Source organism: Aythya fuligula, chromosome 20 (genome assembly GCF_009819795.1).
Source record: "Aythya fuligula isolate bAytFul2 chromosome 20, bAytFul2.pri, whole genome shotgun sequence".
NCBI classification, from domain to species: domain Eukaryota; kingdom Metazoa; phylum Chordata; class Aves; order Anseriformes; family Anatidae; genus Aythya; species Aythya fuligula.
This window is the reverse complement of record NC_045578.1, coordinates 9,572,651-9,598,094: the sequence shown is the minus strand read 5'-3', so window position 1 is coordinate 9,598,094 and position 25,444 is coordinate 9,572,651. Positions and strand designations below refer to the sequence as shown.

General features: G+C 37.8%; 1 protein-coding gene across 2 annotated transcripts in view; it reads right to left on the bottom strand.

Annotated features, from left to right (window-relative positions):
* Positions 1-8,475: 8,475 nt before the first annotated feature.
* USP32 (ubiquitin specific peptidase 32) overlaps positions 8,476-25,444 on the bottom strand; it is a 73,550-nt gene continuing 56,581 nt past the window's right edge. For both annotated transcript variants that reach the window (XM_032200633.1, XM_032200634.1), the window contains exons 17-34: positions 24,298-24,452; positions 23,503-23,584; positions 22,582-22,656; positions 21,851-21,989; positions 21,487-21,592; positions 20,694-20,867; positions 19,940-20,114; positions 19,108-19,259; positions 18,261-18,372; positions 17,496-17,707; positions 15,883-16,067; positions 14,639-14,725; positions 14,009-14,129; positions 13,138-13,329; positions 12,232-12,526; positions 11,466-11,899; positions 10,753-10,845; positions 8,476-10,213 (exon numbers count right to left, since the gene is read on the bottom strand). In XM_032200633.1, coding sequence (XP_032056524.1) covers positions 10,040-10,213; positions 10,753-10,845; positions 11,466-11,899; positions 12,232-12,526; positions 13,138-13,329; positions 14,009-14,129; positions 14,639-14,725; positions 15,883-16,067; positions 17,496-17,707; positions 18,261-18,372; positions 19,108-19,259; positions 19,940-20,114; positions 20,694-20,867; positions 21,487-21,592; positions 21,851-21,989; positions 22,582-22,656; positions 23,503-23,584; positions 24,298-24,452 — 2,963 coding nt within the window. In that variant the 3' untranslated portion in view covers positions 8,476-10,039. The remainder of the gene's footprint in view (positions 10,214-10,752; positions 10,846-11,465; positions 11,900-12,231; positions 12,527-13,137; positions 13,330-14,008; positions 14,130-14,638; positions 14,726-15,882; positions 16,068-17,495; positions 17,708-18,260; positions 18,373-19,107; positions 19,260-19,939; positions 20,115-20,693; positions 20,868-21,486; positions 21,593-21,850; positions 21,990-22,581; positions 22,657-23,502; positions 23,585-24,297; positions 24,453-25,444) is intronic.

The following is a 25,444-nucleotide window of genomic DNA, read 5'->3' as shown; positions in this document are numbered from 1 at the left end:
AATGAATACTGGGCTTCCTATAACAAATATCAGCAAATTTTAAACAAGTAAAATTACCTGGCCGAGCTTCTCTCTGATGTTGCCCAGTAAGACTAAGTCAAGCCTGTTGTTTCAAACTATTTCTACGATTCAAATATAGCCAGCACATAACCCACCACCTTTCCAATTTATTTGCCAGTTTAGTTCATTTCTTCTACCTTAGTTTGACCAACCTGCCCTCAGCTGGATGTCGTAAATACAACAAAAGTCACAGGATACTTGGAAGAACTAAAAAGGCACAGAAGAATAAGCTAGAAGGGAGCTTGGACTAGCAGACAAGATCAGAAAGTCTGACCTGGCTGTGACAGAATACTGACAAACCAAAGTAAAAAGAAAGTACTTCAGACAAGAACATCTTCATTTAACTTTTTATTAATACTTTTAAAATCAACTGTCTCTGGCAGTACTAGGCTATGCCTCAGCTCATTGCTGACGCAGCTTTGAGCAGAAGGCTCAATTAGATGTCCTGTCGAGGTTCTGGCCAACGTGAAACATTTATGATTCAATAGTTCTATGAAAAATAATAAAACACAGTTATTTCATTTGCATTAAGTCTACACTCACTGAAAACGTTCAAAGTGGCAATATGCAGAGCAGTTTGGCTCTGCTATTTCTACAAACCAGAAAGCATCATCATCTCACATAAGAACTCTGTAAGCCATCTCCTTTGTACTTTGCACCCAATAAAAATCTGATGCTGAAAAATAATTTCAACAATACTAAGATAAATGACATTGCTTACTGAGTACAAGAAGTCCTGTATTTTCAGGGATCAAACGTTTAACAAAGGCTGCAAAGCATCTGCTGCTCTATTTATTTATTTATTGCTGGGCTGGAACTACCTGAGCTCTGACAAACAAAAGCAGTATGTGACCCATCTTAGGACATCAGTTTGCTCTGTAGTCCTGAATTTTAAATGAAGTGTGAGAAGTTAGAATGCAAGGTTCAGAAAGCCAGGTAAAGGTACATTCTCTCAGCTCTGTTTTTATGATTTTATACTGGCAACAGACACGAAGAGCTGGAACCACTGCGGTGATGCTTGCACCCACAGACTAGAAGAATATCAGAATCAGAGAGTTCTCAAGGACTGCTGTTGTGTCATGCACGGTGCTATTACTGGCAAAAAAACACACGCTGCTTCTTCAAACCATGTGAATGCCACTTGTTTGACCATAAATATTGACCATGAAGTAAGTAATAACTTCCATGGAAGTTTACGCAATGTTAATCAGACCGAAAAGGTGCAGCAGGGTGCCAGCTTCAAATACATCTAAAAACATTTAACTGTTAGAGATCTGTTAGGCCTCAGAGCCTACTGCTACTGTTTGGACAGACAAAACTAACTTGCAAAAACTAGGGTATTTGGGTGCCTCTATCTTACCCATCTGCTTTATTTAATTTCTTTGTGAGCTACTGAGACTCATGCAGAGATAAACTGTCAGCAAGAGCAGCACTTCTCGATTCTACAAGCATGCTCAGAAAATACAGATTTAAATTAAATCTCAAAGTATCCTTAATATTATTTCTAGTTTGTGGCTGATTTTGCTGACCAGCCCTTATCAAACATTGCTTTTAATTTTCAGTAACAGGAAATCTTTTACACATGAACAAGGAAGCTGGAGGCAGGTCCCAAACAAAAGGCGCGGTCTTCCAAGATTCTGTCAGGATTATTGTCATCAAACGATAAATCAGCAAGCATGGATGACTGCATTTTACTAACTTCTTGCTTCCATTTACTGGACCTAAGGGGAAAAAAGTATAACAAAAGCTGAAATTAATACATACGCTGATCCCGTGGGCGCTCAGCCAGCCGGGGGCAGCTGTGCCTGCAGGCCGTGCGCTTTCTCAGGACACTTCATGGCCCCAGCCTGCAGATAATGGACAAATGGTCTATACAGAGAAAATCAGTGACATAACCTCCTGTGCCAACCAAAGGGAGTGCAGGGACCAAGAGGATATGCTCCAGCCATAACTGGCAACTCCAGAACAGATGAAAGCAATTGAATAAAGGTAAAAATTACTTTTGGAGTTGGGCTTTTAAGATCTAGGGGGAAGTGACAGTGGTCAGCTGCTTTTGGCAGCAGGGCATTCGCAGCATTTGGTACCTCCGTGCTTCCCGTCAGGCTGTCAGCTTGAGGGAAACAGTATTTGCATAAGAAGGTACTTCCCTTTCTGCTTCTTTCCCTCTCCCTCCCAGGAGAAAGACCAAACGCCCTTCAGCTCTTGGACTTGGCTCTTTGAAGAAAGGCTGTCTGCCTATCTTCAAGCCTAGGCCACGTATTTTTAGCTTGTCAGACACACATAGAGGGATTTGGGCAGAACTTCAGCACAGGTCACTTCACCACGGCAAGATGGGGTTTGGTGAATTCAGACTTCAAAATTGAATAGAGCTTTGTTACTGAAAATAGCACATCTGAACATCTTAGGTACCTAGATTATTTTTTCACTTCCAATACCTAAAAGCCTTAATAGGAGAAATTCACAACAGGAGCAACTAGAGATGCTATTCTTTGGTTCAAAGTAGTTTTTCAACATTGAAAACGCACAAATGACTCAAACATCACTGTGAATTTTTGCACTTGTGAAAAAGAGTTGTTATGAATGCACCAGAAATGTATTACTAGGCAGTAAGGACAAGTGCATTGAGCAAGTGTCATCATTTAATGCTCCAATTGCACCTGATAAATAACAGCAAGAGACTGCTTCATTTCCACTGAGACGCTAGCTTCTCAGGTACCATCCTCGGAAGATCCTCAGTGATACTGATGCACACTACTCCTTGGTTAAATATCCATTTAGCTCAAGGGCCATAAAATAAGAATAGTTCATTTCCAGCTAAACATGACCACAATATTGTTGGAAACATACAAAAAACAAACACACACCAAATGATATATGACTCCTGATAGGCCAGATTACTCTGGACTTTGGTCCAGTTGCCAGCTCAACCAGATTAACTTCCTTTTTGGAAAAAAACACATTATTTTAATTGCAGTATGTCTCATACTGCCAGTGTCTGCTCAGAGGAAATGTCTCAACATTATATATTGTCAAGAAAATACGTGAGCAAATGCTCATAGATGTGGAAGCAGTAGCTGGAACATAACAGTACGCCAAGACTGTACACCAAGTACTCAAAGCTCCTTGTTTCAGAGGCTCCGTTTCCAAGAGCAAAACCTGCATGTACAAAAGAGATCATTTCACTTCTGAAATGGATTGTTGTCTAAGAATAAATGTAATTGCTATTAAACTGCACTACTGAACAAGGGATTGAGCTGAGAAAATACAGAGCCTACCTTTTGGAAACAACAGAACAGTTTAGGATGGAAATACAGTTCAGGTATAATCTGCTTATCAGAGCTATTAGTTATGGTTTCAGGGTGTTTTTTGTTTGTTTGTTTGTTTTGAGAAATTCCACAAACCAAGGACTGCATCCACATCCATCTGAAGTTTTATTTCACTTCTAAAGTGAAATCCATCTACAAATTCATATCCAAACAACACCAGGATGAATTCTGACCTCTTATTCCTGTAAGTTTGTCTCAGCATTGTTATCTCTCCAGGTGATTAAACAAGACTTTTCCCTATGACTTTCCAGTTACTAATCTAAAGTCTTGCCTCATCTAAAAATGTACCAGTAGGACACATCTGAAAGGCAGTGGCATGCATTAAAATAATAACAGTAAACAAGATTCTAGAGGAAATCTAATATTCGACTGAGTAAAAAGACCGCTATTTTCTCAAATATTCTTCATCTTTGTAAATCTCTGTTATGGATCTGACACATGAAAGAAGTGCTTCCTGCAGCAGCAGCACATCAAACAAGCCAGCTCCCTGGTAGAATTTACCACATTAAGATCATTTTGTATGCTGTGCATTTTTTCCCAAGGACTTTCTGCCATTAGCATTAACCTAGTAGTTAACTGGGATTCACGATGAAGTGCATGCTCCTAAAGAGCCATTCACTGCCTCTGTTTACCTGAAATTCCACTTTTTAGTACTACCTGAAGAAATAAGATGAGCTTCAGGATGGCTTCACGTTTTTTTTCCCTTTATAAATTGTTTGGAAAAGAAGGCAACCTACTGAGCTAGTGGTGCATAACAGCAAACACACCCATAAAGAAAAGGAAAAGGTAATGGAAAACATCACCCTCTGTACTGACCACGTCCACAATACAGGGAGCTGGTACAATACCTGAAGTAAGGCCTACTTGTAACATTTGGAGGGAGCAGATGAGCTCCTCTTTTCCAGACCAAGTTATTCTGTGATTTTACAGACGTAACAGGTTACAAAACAAAAGGAGAGGAAACTATGACTGCCTGTGCCACAGCATGTGACTCTCTTCCTTTAGCTACAGGAAAGAATTTCCTTTGCTGCAGCTTCATTCTCCACCTAGGCAAACTAATATCTGAAGAACAAACACCTACACAGCACAGTACAGACCTGTTATTTCTTGGCCTGTTCTTATGAACTGTATTTTTTTTTTAAACTTGCTTCTTTCCTTTTGCTCGTATGTCTTTTGTACGAATTGTTTCCTTTTGCTTCTGTCTGATGGAAACAGGTACTCTGCTCAACCTGAAATGTCTATGATCAATTATACAAAAGTAATTAAATTAAGCACTAAGCAAGTAGGTACAAAGTTACTAAGCACCATTTACTTCAGGTTCTACCATAACACAAAGAGTTTTTTCAGAAATTGCTGGCTGGACAGGGCAGGCAGCGCTGCCACCCTGTGGTGCTGAGCACCACTGCATGGCCCCAGTGCCAATTGAAGGAAAAATTCAGCACATGCCATTGAAAGCTGTGTCTCAACTTACTATCAAATTCGCAAGTGATAGAAATCCTTGCATAATTGTCTTATAATTCTATTCTTTCTGGAACATTTTGAAGCAAAACCTTTATTTTATCTACTCTTTGTTAAAATCAAAAGGAGACATTACTGTATGAGACCCAGCAGATCCTTTACAGCTTGAGTTTTAATTGCCCAACTAAACCAACAAAAATAAAACAATATTAAAAAAGACTGATTTTCTTTTTTCTACTTTAATAACCTACACAGGGATTCTCAGGAGTAGGTAACTAGCATCTCCAGGTGCAGCCCCTGTGCTTTCAAGTCATCACTGATCTCATTTCAGGTCTACCAAAAATACAGCACAGAAAAATGAGGGAACCATTTCATTAAATGCAATTCAGTGTGCTGGTTCTTCAGACTTATTGCTAAGGAGAGAGATGTCGCTCTCACTCTCTTTCTCTCATGTATACTGGCTCACATTTTAAATATAATTAAATGGACTAATTCTAAAAACCAATCAGAATGTCCTCAAAAGGAAAACTAAAATAAATTAAAATGTAGAAGTAACTGCAAAGATATTTCAGACCTGCTGAGAGCAATACTGGACAAATTGCGAAGACTTGCTGTATGCTTACACATTTCAACCTTCGGGATAGAAAAATACATTTAAGCTTAATGAAAACAGTACAGAAATTTCATAACAAAAAAATAGTAAAAAATTATCTGACAAGAAGTGACACTTTATCTGCATCCACAGTATTTAATTTGTTTGAATAATATAGTTACAGATAAACAGGTTCACTCCATATACAATTACCGATACCTTTTTTAATACAGCTCATATTCCAGTACATCAACACTATTTATTTACAAGGTATTTATGTACATTAACATCTTTCTAAAGTCAGTGCATTGTCAATAAGTTTTATACAATAATTTACAAAGTGAATATAGTTAATAGTTAACTTAATAAATTTACTACTAAATCATGAATTAATTTAATTTAAAAAATTAATTACAACCAATGTAACAAACACAAAAGATCAAATAACATTAGTAGATTGTGCTACCTGCTTAAATAAAACATTTTAAAGTAAAAATCAGATGAAAATCTTTCACTTTTCATGGAGTTTGCGCAGGGAGGAACAGACAAACGGGAACTGAAAAAAAACCTTCTAACCTAGAAACTCACAATTTGCGCCTTTCTTCTGTCTCAGTGTTTAGACCACTTTAAAGATAAAAGGGTGTATGGGTGTCCTGGTTTCAGCTGGGACAGAGGTAATGTTCCTCCTAGTAGCTGGCGTGGTGCTGCGGTTTGGATTTAGGATGAGAACAACCTGCTAACCCCACACGTTTAGGTGCTGCTGAGCAGTGCTTGCACAGGGCCAAGGACTCAGCTTCCTGCCTGGGGGTGCGTGAGGAGCAGGGAGGGGACGCGGCCGGGGATATCCCGTACCAGGAGTGTCCTGCAAACATAAACCTGGGGGGGGCTGGCCGGGGGGTGCAGCCACTGCTTGGGGACGGGCAGTGAGCAATCACATCACACGTCACTTGTTTTACAGTCTTTTTTCTATTATTACTATTGTTTTCCCTTCCTTTTCTGTCCTATTAAACTGTCTTTATCTCAACCCATGAGCTTTTACCTTTTTTACTTTATTTTCCTCAATTCCCACTCCCATCCCACTGTGGGGGGAGCGAGCAAACGGCTGCGTGGTGCTGAGCTGGCAGCTGGGTTAAACCACGGCCGTCCTTTTGGCACCCGACGTGGGGCATGAAGGGTTGAGGTAATGACAGAGCTGACCAGAGCACATTAAAACAAAATTGGTATAAGCGTTGTGTTAGTTTAACAGCTGCTGGTCACACCGTTGGAATTTTTACTCTCAGAGCCGTGCTGTGTAACACCTCGCTTGCTGCCTACACTCCCTGTCCCTGGGGAACATCCCTGGGGGCTGGTTTAAGGTTATCGCTTTGCTGTACTGCGTAACAGTGGCTTAGGATGCGATAAAATTACTGGTTGTGAGATTAATCTGGTATTTGTACTCTACATTACCATCATCCTCATACTTCAGGAACCATCTCTCAGCAACTACAAATAATTATGTTCTTTACCTTTTTTCCTAGAGAAACAATCTATGGGGGAGACAAGGGAGACACTTTCCCCACACTTCTTCCCCTTCCTTTTCTCCTTCACCTTCCCCTTTTCCTCCAGGCTAGTCACAATATCTCTTGAGAATTTTGAATAACCTTGGGATGTTCAAACCATCATGTTCCTATTGCTATGTCTCCTGAACACGTTTCTTGTTTTGTTCAAGGTTAAGCAGCTATTTAAGAATGCCACCCGGAGACAGCATAGTTAGGAGTGGCCGGCAGGTACGTGGGGCAGTGGGCACCTCCAGCGCTTTGGGACTTCACCCCTGAACAAGTGCAGAATCCTGAAAAGCTAGGAAAATATTTGGAAAGAGCACGCTGTCACCTGGCGATTCCAGAGACACAGATTGCTGCCATGTGCTGGGACCTGGCCCGTGCCTACCAAGAGCACTGTTTAACACGATTCAGCGCCCGCAAGGGGAAGGGAAGGTCTCCGGATCTGACAACAAAACGCCAAGCACTGCAGCTAATCCCACCCCACAACACGCACTGCAGCTGGAAACCGTGCCAGAATCAGCTGCTCCTCTTTTCAAGAAGCAGCAATGGACACAGGAGTTAGCTCATTCAGCAAGAGAAGAAACTCCCACTAAGCAGCGAAAGAAGCGGACGAGGCAAACTACTCCGAAGCAGGGCTACCACAGGAACACGAGGAAGAGGCAGACCTCACAAACAAGGCAGCAGACACCCAATTCCTACCCCTGAGTCAGCTGCAACTACCTCCCAAAGGGTTTCAGCCATCATCCAGGCAAGCACATCAACACCTAGCTGCTCTGACACTGGGAGAGCAGGACCTGTAGCCTGCAATCAGAGGGCAGGGAAGCCACTCAGCTATTAGGAGTAAGCATTGCTCTGCTTAAGTGGGGGATATAGAGGGTGACACACCACGTGTCCCCCTGGTTTTACCTGCACAACCACGGAGAGGACATGAGGAATTTGGATGGAAAATCTACCTCGGCCCTAGTGGCTTGGGTATATGACTCGCAAAGAAGTGAGTGATGAATACTCTGATCAGGACCGGAGGGGCCCTCGGGGAGAACGGCCCCACCTGGAGCCTCTGGCAAAAAGAGCCCAGGGAGACCCGAGGCCAAGCCCTAGGGTTTTGGAGTTGGGGATTCTGAGGCCCACTAAAGCTGAAAGAGCTACTGGCAGTGTATGAAGGGGTTCGAGCTGTGTCTGAAATGGCTGGTACTGAAACACGGCTCCTCCTGGCACAGCTCCTCCCCTTCCTTTTCTGTCCTATTAAACTGTCTTTATCTCAACCCATGAGCTTTTAACCATTTTTCAGATTCTCTCCCCCATCCCACTGTGGGGGGAGCGAGCAAAAGGCTGCATGGTGCTGAGTTGCCTGCGGGATCAAACCACATCAACGGGACAGGGAGCAACACCTCACAAGTAAGACAATACTTAGGTGGGAACTCATCTGCTGTCCTGACAGAGACACAACCTCCAACAAAGACAGGGAAGTTCTTGCCAGAGTACAGACAGCAAGATCAGCTGATATAATTTTTTTTTAATGGAAATAAAACCCAGATCCTTCTGGAAATCATACAGTTACTGGTAGGCTTGGCATTCTTGTAAAACACATTAAAAAGAAGCCAAACATTTATCTCAGAGATCAATGACGTAAGTATCAATTGTTAGTGAAGCTACGAAATCTAAAGAATTTGGAAGATGACACATGGAATTAGTAAGCTTCTTAGACTCAGCTGAAGAACAAAAGGTGAAACATTTATCTTCATTCATATATGCAAACAATTTAACACTGAAAATGTTTAAAGAAATGCCTACTCAAAAAATAACCATCTCTTTCCCAGTCTCTGCTAAGACTTGCTCAGGCTTTCCTTCATGCAGTAAGCCCATTGACTCCAAAGAGCATCTTGCAAGGGCATGGAAAGCATTTTTTTTTTAATTGCAAGTATAAGCATAACCTGTTACAAGAAAGAAAATTTGAAAGGCAACCAACGTTTGAAAAGAGAAACCCTATTAAATTAAGAAATCAATAAAAAAATAATACAAATCCATGAATGCTACGATAGCTACCTGACAACCACAGCTTCTTATTTGTTTGAAATACACAGTGGATAATTCACAGCCATTCACTCCAGAGCCCTTACAACAACAAAAACAAACTATGTTTTTGAATTTAATTATACGAATTTTTAAAAGTGCAAATTTAAAAGCAACACCAGTTATGAAACATAAGCTCAAGCATCTTTCCTTCCAAAAGCTGGGAACATTTTGTGCAATGTGCACATTTTAAGACACCATGCGTGTAATCACAGCTACTCTCTTCAACCTGAAGTTTCTTAATGAGGCATCTCAAAAGTTTAAGATAGCACACTTCAGGCAGAAAAGCCATTCCTGAAACTTGTTGATCTGCACAGCCAACACGTGGAGAAAACACAGTTATAATAAACCATTCAAGAGTAGAAATTAATCTCACCTCAAATTATAATTTGGTTGTGCTCCCAACATACAGAAAGAAAGCAACTGACACGTTAGTGGCGGCAAAACTGGAAACTTTTCCTACTCACGATGTTCATTCTTTAAATTTGTGCACTTTCCATTCTCTTACTTTCCCTGTTTTGCCAATAAAATGCAATAAAACTGCAGGAAAAAGGAGGTAGCAATATCATGTTGTCCAAAGACAACACTACATTTTTTTCCCCATTATCTTAAATCTAAAGAGAGCTTTAGGGGGTTGTTAGAATAGTTGGTAAACTCTACACTACTTTGTTTAGCTCTTATTTGGACTATTAAATTTACCTCTTATTTGGTCCTAGTTGGCTTTTCTCAAACCATTTTATTTAAAGGCCAAATGGCAGTCTCAGCCTGATGTCTAACATCAGAAATGTTTAGAGCATGTAGTGAGATAACAGAACAAAACAATACTATCTTTATATTAACTGCTATTTAATTAGGGTTTTCTTTTTGTGCTTTCAGACCACAGGGTACGATAACTACACTTAGCTTATCTGTTTCAATAACATTTTTGCCAAATGTAAGTTTCAGGGTGTTATCCCTCACATTCTCAAAACAGTCCATGGAAGATCATCTGCTTACTGTAGAACACAGTACTTCTTATAGTCTGACTCAAAGTCTTCATCCATGCTGCTTGTGTCTGCCATCTTTTTGCCATCAATCTTTGGCAGAAATTGTGCATAGTCTACCCCCTGCTGCTCATAGAAAAGAATGTAGGCAGAGTCGGTGTCGATTTCATCAGGATGCAATTCCTGGAAAAAAAAAAACACAACAGAAAAACACGTTCTGAAATAGGCAGTGGTACAATGGTGTTACTGTCACTGAACTCAAAATGTACGCAATTGCCCTAGAAACGGTATTTTTAAGTGGCTGTTTACAAGAAGGATCAAGTTTTCTGTCTTCCTTATTACATCTATCAGGTTCCATTATTTACTTGAAAAGTATGACATTTTAAAGTGTTAAATGCAAACACTTTGAAATATTGGAACTTAATTATTCAGTAATTGAATATAAAACAGCCAGTATCATGAAAAAATATTTTTGGACTTCCATTTTTAGTAACACTTCCATCTTGTACAAAACAAGCATCTTAACCACATTACAGCAGCTGATGAACAGATGTTAACTTGAAAAAAATCTCATGTACACTTTAGATTAAAAATGTAATATTTGTCTCAAATACTTTTGAAACATTCATGATTTTTAAAAGAACGGTTCTCACAAAATGTAAGTTTCTTTGACTCTAGGTACCCAAGGTAGTAATTATTTGATACAAAAACAAATGATTTACCTTACAGCTACTGTCGTTGTAGCAGTACCACTTGTTGTTTGGGTTTTTGGCATAAGTGACATAATGACCCCCTCCCATAATTCCTGAATGGCACTGAAGAAAATGAAGAAGAAAATTTTGGATCAAACATCAAAACTGAGAATTCACGGAGCAGTATAAGAAATTCATGATTTTTAACTGAGCGACAATGGTCTATGACAATCTATACATGCCGAAGATGCTTAAATGTTGCAGACTCTCTTAAACAAAACCTCTTTCCTCTGAAGTAACAGCACATTAAATATGCCAAAAACATCTTATGCATGCTGAGCTTGGCAGTTCAACATGCCCAGTCCAAATGCAGCCTCCCTTTCACACCTCTTTCTGCCTTTTTCCTTTACCACCAAATTTTACTTAATTGTTTTCTAATCTCAGAAAAGCTAAAATGGTCACACAATCAATGTTGGTGCTAATTCTGACTGCGCTTCACTTTTTTCTTTCCTTTTAAAATACCTGGAGCTTGCTAAGCTTACATGCTCAAGAAGAAAAAACACACAGATACTTTTGAGCTGCATTCAGTTTTATACTAAATTGACTTTGCTGACAGTGGCTCTACTTTGTTCTTTTTTTTTTTTTTTTTGATAAATCTCTACTTTTTTAATGTAAACAAAAAAAAAATTTAGTCAAATTAATGCCACACAAAGATAGTTTACTCGCATAAAAAGCCAACTTACCGAAATTGCATATAGATTGTAAATAGGGTTAACACAAACGTCTTCTCTTTGGTCATCTGTAATATCATCCTCGCTGTGGTTATCAATTTGACCGTTGATACTGCCATTACTATATGCATTCTGTTCACAAATATATCCGTTGGCTAGAGTCATCTCATTGTCCTGAGCAGTATACAGTTCACTCTGGCTACCACCCAAAATCTGCCCTCTGGTAAGAGCATCACTTCGATCAGAAGTAAATTTCTGTTCCTGGTCAGTACCGTTCTCTTTACTTGCATCCAAATTTTCTTTGCTACTCGATAGTTTGTTTTTACCCAGTTGTGGTAGCCGCAAACGCCCTTTGCCTCTTCCTAAAGTCCTTGGGCTACTATTTGGGCTACTGTTTTTACTTGAAGGACAGCTGGTTCCACTTTTCCTCCCCAAAGATGGAGATGCTAGAATAGAAAATATGTGGACTATTAAGGTAAGTAAATACATGGTCTAGAATTTTTATTAAAAGTTTTTGGTGCAAATTCCTTACTCTTAATCCAGACCACTACCCTGAAGTAGACAGTCCCAATATTTGTTGTCACTAATTTTTTAATTATTATTGGTTTTTTAAGTAGTGGAGTTTCACTAAGCTTTCCAGAGCAAACAACAACAGAAATGATCATTTCAGAGTAAGTGTGGAGTTTTGGCAAACAAGCAAACAAAAAAAGTCATAAAACTATTTTTTTTTTTCCCCAAGTAGCAGCATTTACTGGAATCTTCCCTAATTATTACCTACCTTTGATATTATTCAAGACATTAGTAGTGTTAAGGGATGATGGACTTCTGTTCAGTGCATCTCCTTCTGCTGTGTAAGTAATCTGCAGATCTACTTTTTTAGACTCCCCTTGGAGAGGGGTCCGTGGTTCAGGAAGGTCATCAAGTTGAGGAGTTAACTGCTTTCTTTGAAAATGACTTGGATCCCTTTGTACCAAAAAGGCACTTGGGTCAAAATTTTCTCGGGGAAACTTAACAATTTTCTGAGATTTTATCCAGCGGCCATTTACAAACTGAAATCTTTTCAGGTGAATGATCTAAAAACAAATATGTTAGAGAAAAATAAAGAATTATATCACAGTGAGTAGATTTAACTGTTAAAATATTTTTTTCCTGAAGCATACACATTTTATCACATATTAATAAAAGGAGTAACCACATCGTATGTGACAATTTGGATTGTAGGATCAAGCTGGTAAAATATGGAACTAATGTTTTCATGGGGAAATGATGGAAAAGTTTGCTTCACTTCAGTGATCCATATTGTAGTGTTCTGAATAACCTACCAAGTTTCAAACCCAACAACAGCAGGTGTTACACAACTAGACAAAAGATCACATTGCCAGAAACACTGCCAAAGTGTGAACTCTGTCAGAACAGACAAAACCGAATGCAAAATGCCTCTTTTGCTGTATTAGCTAAAAAGATTAAAAAAAAAAAAAAAAAAAAAAAAAAAAAAAAAAAGCTTTTGAGGTTTGCTATTTTCCTGCAGTACAGAAATGCATGATGTGAACTAAGTCAATGCCCCTCCTGAGACTGTGAACAAAAGCAAATCTTATTCAGAACACGAAGAGGTAGTTAGCAATTCGAATTTGTAACCAATGCAGCTTGATTCTGCTGCTGTAGAGGAGTCAAAACAATATCATACCAAAATAGGAGGAAGCCTCCAAAGATCTAGTTTTTTTGTAGCCAGGCAATGGGTCTTGCATTTGGAACAGTAGTACATCTCATCCTCCCCCAGTTCTTCCTCACTGGTGAAGGCTCGAAGACAGCTATCCAGATTGATGGGCTCTGCTTGAGCTCGTCGGCTTTGTTCAACACTTTCATGTTCTTCTACAATCTGAAGTGAGATAGAACTGTTTCTGACTTGGAAACATACAAACTGCTCAGAGGAAGACTGTTCACAGTATTGTACGAATAACATCATATAGTTATATTTAGGATTAAGCTAAATGCACTAAGTTTTAGCAGATTTTTTTCAGTTATGAAGAGGGAGACATACAAATAACGCAGTCCTTATTCTTGGGTTTTGTTTACAGAATCATCCATGAAGCACAAGGTTATAGATTCTGCTCGTAAATCTGAATAGCTATTCCAGTTGAACTCGGCCATGTATTTACCTTTAGATCTGTTTTGTAGACTCAATGAATCAAATGGATTTACTCATATGGATAACTGTTTATGGCACTGGCATCCTTAGAAAATCTATCAAATTAACATATTTTGTAAAATATTGTGGCTAGAACCAACACAACGGGCAATAAATACACTGCTGTGGCTTTTTAAAAGCTTCCCTTGCACATTATTGCTACGTAAGAGGTGTAACATTAAGAAATTAATTTATTCACAGAATATACTGTTCTACGATTACTGCTTTTAGTTTAACAGAAAATTGATACAGTAAGAATCAAATGCCTAATGAAAAAGAAAAAGGAGTGCCTTCCTAATTTAGTCTTAGTGAAAAAGGTTGTACTCCAGAACTATTAACAAACAATGAAGGGTTTGTGTAGCAATTTTACCCGTTCCTGTGATGTCTGGTAGCGTAGATGGAGTGCTGTTGGATCCCAGTCTACAGCAATGTAAGCGTTACCAACAGAAGCTCTGTCCTCTGTGCACTCAATTTTACAGCCACGGCAAAATCTAAGACAAAAAGTTAGATGCAGTAAGTGAACTGTCCAAACCCTTTTTGGCTTTACCTTACTTCACGCTTTGGAAAAATTCCAAGCGCACTCTTAGGGTCCACTTTAGTTCTTACTCTCCAAATGGCAGAGAAACTAATGAGGAGAGATGACCTACATCTAAAAATGTTTAGTTTTGTATGAAATCCCCACAAATCATCCAAATATGTACATGTACGTGCCTGCATGTAGGCACATATGCACACAGAAAATTGTAAGGGGTTAAGAGGTTTTTTGATAATCTCCTGTCTATCTCCTAATTTAAGGTTTCTGTCAGTGGGGCTTTCAGCTCTCCAAGTCATAAAAGCTATTCTGCAGTGAAAGTCTGCCCTGTGAGGGTTTTGGTTAAATTAGATTCTAGATCCTTATTGATATTACCTCTGAAGTCTGAAAGGTATCAAAAACCCATTACCATAAATTACGTTTCTGCTGAAGTGATTCCTTTCCTTAAATCTAAAAAGGACAATTTACCTGTACCATGGACACCAAGCACAAGAATTTCCATCCTTCTGAACTACTCTTAGAGTGAATGGATACTGATATCCCATGCTATCATCACTGAAACAGAAGAAAACACAACATGAAACATAGGTATTCATTCAGACTGCCAATTAATTTTCACCTTCCTTCACTCTATTTGCTAAAACACCTAAAAAATCCAAATGATAATGAATATTAAGCATAAGATATTGAAATAAGACCTGCCTTTATGTCACCTAAATTCCAAGTACACATATCATAGCATTAGCTTTAAGTCTACTCATCAGGATCACCACTGAGCTATTAAAAAAAAAAAAGGATATTTAAAGCTTTAGCAGGCACAGTCACACATTTTCATACTACCATCAGTACTACTTCATTTTATTAGCACACTAATATGACTGCAGAGGAATAGAAATGGAAATCCATTAAACAACTGCAGTTCCTCCTGCTTTGGAAATGAACTTTTTCATATAACGTTCTGAAAACTAAAATAATGGAAACACGTATAGTATCTGACCCTTGCCTCATGCCTTCTGAAGGCATTCAAAAAATTGCCACATGCAGTGGCAATTACAGAAAATGAACAGTAATGCACTCACTGATTTTGAAAGAAACAGGACAACATCCTACCCTGTATCTCTTTTCTAGCCCAGTTAACTTGGACACAGGCTCGCTGGTTTAAATTGACTAAATAAAATGTTAGTCTAGAGTCACATTCACAGCTACTAATAATTGTCAAAATTCCCTGGCATACTGATGAATGAACAATGTAGTAATTCATTGTTAAATACATGAAATGTTATCATAGGACAGACTGTTCAATTATTTTTCCATTTGACAGATATAATGAGTTATCAATCAACGCATGAGAATGAGCCAATTAATTTGGGTAAAACCTATCTTTAAGCGCACCTGGAAGGAATACTATATTTAACTATACTAAAAGGCATTAAAAGGTATTTTTAATTATTGTCATTATAAAATTTTAGGACTCTAAAGTCACTTCTTAGAAAAAGAACCCACTAGATTGAATCTGCAGACAGAAAGCATTTGAGGAAAAACCGCACAAAATTGTTCCTAAAATTGTTGACATTTAAAAGCATATCTCCATTCAATAGAGCTATTATGAAAAGTTAAAATCAATGAAGTAATGAGTACTTTTAAAATTCTGTAAACAAGTCTAAGCTATTGTATTATGTAGTTCAAATCAACGGTTGGCCTGCCAAACTCACCAGTCTTGTGCATGATTACTAGCTTCCTGAGGTGGGAGGGGGCTAGCCAGCCTGGAAACCTGGATCCATACTGCATCATACAGGTCTTTTTTCCGTGTATGAACTGTACAAGGAACAATCAGTGGCATTCCAAAGAGGCTGGGGCGATTCTTCTGAGATGAAAGAAAATACAGTTCTGTCCGCATCTGCGAGTGTGAAATAAAAGAATGACTCAGATGCAAGTATGAATTAATTCACATTACCATAATTACTCGGATGCTGACCTTGGTTTATATTCTAGGTTTCAGCAATTAAAACAAAAATTAATTCTATTCAAAGTATTTTATTTCAACATTTTTTTGATATAAAAAGCAGTAAAGTTTGATAACTGATTTGAAACTACCTGAAAACTTTCTTTTTGTATTTTCTGATATCACAGCAATGTTGTTTAAGCCCTAGACCATATCAGCATAAATCTATTTCAACCATGTTCAATTTTTTGTATTTCATGATGGATATTTCTTACTTTTCCCATCAAATGGTAATGTTGTATTGCAGAAAGGCACCTAGTGATGTTACTACCTGTCCCCAAATGACCTCTATGCTTGGCAAGCTTACATTCTCTCCAGAAGGAAAACCTTCACATTTAAGGAGGCACTGCAGACTTGTACACAACTTACTCCAAGCAGACAAATTGGTCTTGTGCTACATCTCTCATTTATAAGTAAGATTTAACACAGTGACTGAATGACACTTAAGTACAGTAAACCACTACTGCCTTGCAAAAGTTTATTACAAATGAGCCTTTCCATCAATAAGCTTTTTGACAATGACAAGCACGGATTGCTGGAATTGCTTCCACACAACTCCTACTGTGAGCTGTAGAACTAGCAGACTGTAACAGCCCACAAGTATTGTACCGATCACATATGAAATTCTACCGAACTTGAATCAAGATGGCAATGATAGAGGTGGTTAATGGCCACGATATGAGAGAATAAAGCAAAGCAGCCTCATACCAACACCCAGTGAAGAGGGAACTTAAAGAGCCTCCCAGCCCACATCCCCGAGGTTCTAAATGTCAGCAGAGTCTGAAGTCAGGAGACAGTGCACACTGAACACATGGCTATTTGAGGTGTTCAGTCACTCAACGTTGACATTTAGAGTGCAACACAACTACAGGTGCTTTTATGAAGAGCAGTTCATGCTAACAGAACGATCCACTAATGTACTATCTATCTTTACTCTGGTTCTGTGTAAGAAATGATGCTGTTCCACAGGCTGGGGAAGAAACGCATTTCAAGTAGTTCCTCTAATTAGATTTTTTTTTCTGCTCAAAGAATCCTGGAACATTTAATCAGGGAGCTAGTGAGTGCCCAAGCATGCATCTCAGCATTAAAGGACTGGGAAGCATGCCAATACTAAGGAAAGAAAAATATACCAACGTTAGACACTATAATTTAAATCTACATGAGCTGTGTGTCCGTATAACTTGGTGCATACATAATAGTGAAACATATTCATGTTCCCTCATAAGAAATACAGCTTAATTTATCATATGGACATAAAAAATACCCTCACTGACTTTCTCAGCGTTATGCGAATAATTTATAACAAAAGCAAAATCCACGAACCATTTTTCTATGGACCGCAATTATATACCCTGTACACGGACTGTCAGAAATCAAGGGCACGTGACCGTTCAGAGTCCAGTTGGCAAGGTTCCGCTCTGTTCCACATGGCACTACAGTATTTGGCATTCCGTTGGGAATCAGGGTTGGTTTGGGAAGGTCCCCATTCATCATTATGTTGGGTGCTCCGTTAGTTGATGATCCAGTCGAGGTATCTGTAGACAGAAAATTACATTCTCACTTTTATCTACAGCATCTATAACTTATCACAAGTTCTTCATGCCTTCTGCTCTGTTCAATGCATTTCATGAAATATCTGCTACTCTCCTTCAGACCAATACATAATCTTTCATTTGCCTAAAACTTTGAAAAATCAGAGTATGCAAGAACAAGGAATAATAGAGGTGTTTACAATCTATACGTGAAAACACAGACAACAAAACAGAAGCCAAAACTGAACACCATACTTCCAATATTTATACATCCTACTTTACAGCCAATCCACAAGCAAGAAAATATTTTGCATGTTTCTAACTAAAATGAGTATACAGTGATCTTTAGACTACTGCCCTGGGCACAACCCTAAAATGGCACCAGCAGGCACTGAGACTGCTCACAGCTTCTCTGTGCATCAAACTTGGACTTATCTGGCTTTTCTTTATGCCTGACTTTTTCAGTTGTATTTAGTAGTAAGGTTTTTCTCCTGAATTTCTGCAGTACCCAAGCACTGTACGTTTTAAGTGAACAGGAAAAAAAGTGTTCTTTTACCTGTCTGCACAGGACTTGATGCTGATGTAGGTGATCCTGGAATGGGTATTTCAAATGCACACAAAAACCCACTCACTGATAACCGGACTTTCTGGTTGTCTTGAGGAAAGTTCTTCATTGCAAACAGGGAAAAAGTTAGTCAGATATGTACATGCTTTTATCTGCAACTCCTTATATGCTTTGTTCTTTTGAAAAATCAGTACGCCTATCAGATCATCTCTCCCTTCCCATCTGCTTTTTTACTCCTTTCTTGATAAAGGAGAGCCAACAAGCACAAGACTTTGCAGACCGCCGCAGCAAGACCTGAGAGGCATTACTGGTTCTACACTGTAAGCCCCTAGCTTAAATCCTATTCAATAACAGCAAACAAAAATACAGATGTAAACACATACATAGCCAGTATACAGAACTAAGCCAGGTATCATTTATGTCTCCAACCTCTTGACGGTGTTTAAAGCTCATCATAGCACTCTACCTTGAGATTTATTACCTCAAGATGATTTTCTCATGTTTTCGTTAAATATCATTATTAATCAATTCAACTTCTGTGAGCTTCCACATCATTTTTCATTTTATTTACAGTTGAATTATTTTGGCTCAGTTTACTTGGTTTTAAACCTATTTGAAGTAAGCCAAATTACAGCTTAAAAGTGAAACATGAATTAAATAAAGTTCATATAGAGATAAAACCAAGCTCACTTTTTTAATCACACGTTCAGTTAAATTACTTCACATTTCTTGTGAGCAAAGCTTAATGTCAAAAAGCATGAAGACACTGCAGATATGTCAAAGAATAATCAGAAATGTGAGAAGTATTTTACAGCTTTTTTTTTTTTTTTCTTTTTACCTTTATATTGGAGCTATGGACTTCTGCAAGGAGTATCTGTTCTGGTTTCAGCCCACAGAGTTCACTTAACTGTTTTTTCAAACCCGTATACTTTTCATCCATGTTCAATCTCAGGCCGTATCGAACAGGTGTAGTACCATCCAATTTGATTACTTTAAAGGGGAAAAAGAAACACACTGGTCAGCAAACCAGGAAAGATTCAATGAGAATAACACATTACACCTACTTACTTATTAGAAAGTATTTTTTTCCCACTCAAATCTGATTTTTATATTTTTTAATTTTATATATATATATATATTTTTTATCATCAGGCAATTTTCAAGATCTGCAGACAAATGTCAGAAAATCCCTTGCTGCACCGGCAGTAGAAAATGGATTCAAATTTTCTTTAGCTTTTTATCGTTTTTCCTTTTGCCTGTTTTCCAACAATATATTGGTTGCTCATAGTGTAGTTCACAAACTGTGAAGTATTTTTGTTTGTCCACTCTCTTTTTCACCCTACACAGTTTTAGGACAACGTCCACAACACAGATTTTCAGTGAATAGAAGTGAAGTTCTCAAAACCTCAATTTTACATGTTTCTGTTTTAAGTTTTTTAGTCAGGATAGGAAATGTATGGACCATGTATGCTCTGTTTTTAAAGCTTTTATTTTAGTTTAACCAATGAAAATTCTTATTTCTTTTACATTAAAATAATGCTACTATTTTTAAAGTACAAATATTGACACAGAATTTGGATGTTTTAGAGCTGTTCCTTGAAAATCTGTTCTATATGCAGTTTTTAACTCCCTATAAACTTGTGTGTGCTACAACAAATACCATCACTCACCTGTAATTTCTAGGTGCATGTAGCTATCCATTGGCAAAGGCAAGGATAAAAAATTGAAAGGGTCAAATCTAACACTTATATGTCCACACGTTTTACACTTTACTTGTGACTTCAGCTGCCCATGAAATAAATCTACGACAATGGATCTGTTTCTTCTCAGATGGTTTTCCCAGGCCTAAAACAAATTGCAGGAAAACAACACAAAGTTAGAAACTGGGCTACTTGCTTGAACTACAGGAAAGAGGATGTGTTGGAAGACCAGCAAGTTTTGTCAACCTATGGAACTCAAATACTTTTCCACAGATGTGTCTTACTGATTTATAATAAAGAGTAAGTATTTAGTTTCAACAAGAATAAAGAAAACTTATTTTCCTTAACACAATAATCAAGGTATGACATCATTTCAAGTACTTCTGAAAGGATCATTACCTTGAAAAATTTTTGATATTCATTACTCTGAATCATTCAAAATGATTGAAAGATTTTATCTTTATACATTTATCATAATATTTAAACAAGCTCATTTTCAGATCAATGATGAAACTGACTCCTTAAATCATAGATCTAACAAGTTTCAAAAGATGGTCCATTCCTGCAAGAGTATTGTCACATACTTGCTCAACAATAACTTCGGATTTCCTGAGAAACAAAGTAATTTATAGCAACTTGGTGTTATGAGGGGGAAACAGAAACAAACAAACCAAACCAACAAACAAAAATCCAAAACAACAACAATAAAAGCTTTACCCCATACCTCAGCTGCTACTTCCCAGTCTGGTCGACCATCACTATCTTTCAGTTCAACATATGGTTTATCATGAACTCTATTCAAATCCTCATGAAGACCATCCAAAAGAAAAGCTAGAAGCTCCTGTGAGTCTTGCTGTTGAAAGCCATTAAACCTTGGAGCATATTTCGCTATTGTCCACTACAAAAAGGACAGAAAGTTACTTAACGTTACATGACAAAAGCTGTAAAAATAAATCAAAATATTGAAGAGAAGATGCACGCTGTCAACAAGCAGAAATGTAATTGCCAAGAGTTAGAGACAACTCCCTATGCTTTCAGAACAAAAGATCATTTATAGGTAAATGCATTATCTTCTGTTCCTAACAAGGGCTATAAAAATCCACATCTTACGCCACAACCTCTGATTCATATCAGTTAACTCTTTTGAGCTTACACCTGCTGAACCATGATTACATTCAACAGAAAGCTGTTCAAGTCCTGACCACCAGGACGCACACACCCCGACCTCCTCCACATGGGCATTTTGTCCTGACACAGCCCTTTCCTGAAAGATTAAATTCTGTGACTAGTTTGGAGCAATGCACATGATGACTGTCTTCCTAGCACATGCTTGTGGTTTCACAGCCAACTTCTAACACACAGAATGTGTGTCCATGTTTCCTTCTCCTCCTCTAGGGAGATAGCAGTCTGAGTCCCAGAACCAATACAGCTAACATCAGGAAAAATTGCATTAAAAGATTTCCACTATTCAAAGAAATTCTTGCTTTCTACCTTTAAATAACACACATTGCACTTACCCGTAACTTTAATGGTGCTATATTCTTCTGAGTCCCACTCCACAACTCCTGAACCAAATCCCCATAGCACTTGGCCATGTGTCCTTTCATTCCTATTGGATTTGTCCTAGAATTTATGAAGTAATTAATACCATAAGCATGAGTTTTAAACAAGGAAGCACAAAGGCTTCATGCTGAACTGTTTCACCTCTTCCAGAAACAAAAGAGTTTATAGTTTCACGTATCCAAGCTAGTACCTGTTGTATAGCTGATAGTTGATAATACTAAACTTTAAAGAATTTATTCATATTGTCTACTTCTGAAAGTTGAAACTGATCTTAAATCAGCTACGATATCTAAATGCCAAAGGTCTCAAACAGATTACCTGTTAAGTTCATAAAGATGTCTTCCTGAGATGAAATACCGTGTCAGAGGTTGTGTATTACTGACACACTGGATACTGGAGTTCATGAAACATGTGTTACCCAGATTGCTTAATCCAGTTGCACCCTTTTCAGTAGGAACTGAAAAGAAGGAAACATAATTATGTCACTTCTGCAGATGTGAAAAATTAGTGAGGAATGGTATATCAGTGAAGCTGAGAATGTGACCTTTTCACTGCAACCATAACAATTTAACATGCTCCCACTTAGACTACAACTAGCACAGATGCTACAGAGGATCAGGCTGTTCAAAATATCTGCTCTCTCAACTCAAGTCAACAGAAATTGAGGTAATTGAGTATTTTGTTGGATTCCATCCACCATGAATATCAGTACAAGCCAGACAAACGACTGTCAGCTAAATAATTATGGTACTGCAACTTCTGGAGTCATTTGTTAAAATCTTAACTATTCCTCACTTTAAAACAAAATAAAAATAAAAAATATAACAAACACCGAATCCAGAATTTGCTACTGCTGCATCTGAATATTCATCTATCTATACATCCAATCCTCACACTTTTTAGCAGCTATGTTAATAAAACAGAAAGAACTAGCAAAGCCGCAAAGGCATAAAAGACCTCTTCCAATGTTAACAGCAATTTGATTAAAAAGACTTTCAACATAATACACCCTCTTGGATTTCTCTTCTCACCATACCTCAAGTACTTACCTTTATGTCTGTCTATTTTACTGCTGTTTGCTATAAAAGACATCTCTTCAGGCCAGCTCATGTCTTTGTTTCGAACTAGAAAGAGACATGGTATAAGATTTTTGTTTACTACTTATTCCAGAGAACTTATACAGCTAAAGAGACTTAAGTAAAATTTGCAAATATTTAAATTTAGATCATAAAATTATTTTCAGTAGGCACACTTTTATTTCTCGAAATAAGAGTAGACAAGAAGTCAGGTCAAGCTAGTTAAAAAGTCAGCTGATCCATGCACCTCCAGCAAAGGCCTGATTCATTTGTGACTGAAACTACTCTGCCAGGCACAGTGTTACATGGCAGAAGGATAAGATGCAACAGAAATTGAAAAAAGAAAGGTATTGATTGATTCTAAGGCATTTTCACCATGAGGACAGTCAGTCAAGCAGCCAAGTCCAAATGTGTTAGGTTCTTTCCAGATGAGAAAATAAAAGCAGCTTATAATGAATGAAATTCTTAGAAATGAAGCTGGTATGGACTGCAACGTGCAGTTTTCTTCATCGTTTGCTTTGTATGAATGCATTCTTGTAAAATCCGGGGGGGGGGGGGGGGAGGGAACACAACAAAAAGCATCAGGTGCATCACACAGGTTTTGCTTTATCTCTGGTGTTCTAGTTACTACTATAGATATAGTACATTATTTGTAGCTTTGGTACTTCTTCCTATATTTTTCTCAGTATAAACAGACAGACAGAAATGTACACATACTATTCCTTCCCAAAATATTTCCAAAGATTAAATATTTGGGCACTAGGCTAACGTATTCGTATAGCAGTTTGGACAATTTCACAACTATGTACTTACACAGTCTATTAAGAATATATAGACTCATAAAAAAACTATTTGCTCTTAGTGTGTAAACAACTTTACATGCTCTTTTTATACCTTCTATTACTAAATGCTGCTCATCTTGGATTTTAAGGTACTCCAATCTGTGATCTTCATCATCGAGCAAAGTAAGATAGTTCTGCAGGAGAAAAATACTTCATATAGTTATTACTTCTAGATCGAAAATTCTCTAAGGATGTTTTAATCTCAAAGCAATGAAATTAAAATAGTATTAATATTTTTTTCACATAAATAAGAGTACTAGTTCCCTAATTAATTAAGCAAAATTAATTAAATACAGCAGTTCACTGATCTCCACAAGGATTTATTTCAGTGCTGTAGTTTTACATGGCATTCCTTTAGCATGACAAAACTATACACACTTCAGGGTTTGGAGGAATACATTCTGCTTGCTCATTTGATTTCTTCACATACACGTGTGAAGAGATCCTGAATGGCTGCTGGCTGTGTCAACAGAAGCCTACAGCATCATGCAGGCCAATGAAAGCACAGATTTTTACTTTGATCTAAACCAGTTTCTATTAAACTCTATAGCAAGAGTATTATTCAGTAAGCCAACCGCCATTTTATAAACATATCACAGGATAAATTGATGTTTATCAGGCTAATGATGCAAAAACCTAAATTTCACTGCTTGGAGCACACAAAAATTAAAAAATGGCATGAGTAAAACCTTTACACATTTTGGCCCAAGTTTTCCAACCTGGGTGGTTAAATCTCAAAGAAAACTTATGCTATTTTTTTTTCTGTGCATGTGTTTAATAGTATCTACAAACGAATATGATATACAATATTCAAAAGCTGTTAAAAACTAAAAAGACTGACATTTACCTCGCTGTTGTATAACCAGAGGCGCATATCTTCTTCTTTTATACGTAGCCTCTGAGAGAGGTATTCGTGTATCTCTTTAATCGTCTGCATTCGACTAAAGCAGCCAGTGTAAGCCAAGACTCTCTTTAAAGGAGCATTTGGTGAAGGTACATTCCCTGGATTCGCAACCATAAGAAAAGAGCAAGAGATAACATATATACCCAATGCACACTGAAATAAAACCCAGGTAAATAACAACTTACACACTATGCGGACTCTAAGTTGTTGATTTTTTGGTGAAAAAGAAGTACACAGTTCTGCTTTTGTTTTCGGATAAAGTAATGAAATGAAAGCTAGCTGTTACCAACACTCGGGGATGTCTCGCATCGGCACAGAACAAACTTGCTATTGCAAAGACAATAGACTCATCTCCCTTATTACCCAACCCTATTAGAAAACCGCTCCATTAAGATTCTCACAGGAAATAATTGAAAAGAAATTTTTAAATGTCTGGACTACTCTATTTTTTTTCCTCTTAAAGACAAAGTATCAAAGACAATAGTAATTTTCAAAATAAAGGGCTTAAAAAATGTCACGGATATTTTCTTTTGAGAGCAAACTGTCAGTTAAAAAGAAGGTTAAAATACAATAAAAATCAGGCTGACTACTCTTGGGAGTAGCATGACTTTGCTCCAGCTCTTCTGTGGGATGAACTCTGACCTGCAAAGATGAAATCAGCCTGGCAGTTTGACAATAAAAGTACTCTTTGTAACTAAGAGCCTCAAATCATGTTCTATGAAGATGCCTATGATTTTCACCAGCATTCCTAAACAATCTCATCTTTGGAACACAAATAAATTCCATCAGTCAAGATTGTTGCTGTTTTCTATAAAACGAGCTCACCTTTAAACAAAACATTTAAAAAAGTGCAGTTTGAAACAGATGAGACCAAATTTGATTTATTTTCTGAGCTTTTTTAGTTTAACCTAAGGGAGGGGAAGGAAGTTCCCCACTCCTACAAAGCCAGGTCTGTAGCGTACTAATAAGAAGCTTGTGTTATAGAGCCTGGCTGGGCAATTGCTTTACTTAAATAATTACAGATTTGGCATTGTTCTATTTTCATCATTAAAAGAGTACAATGAAGTAGTACCGTATGAAAAGATGCAGT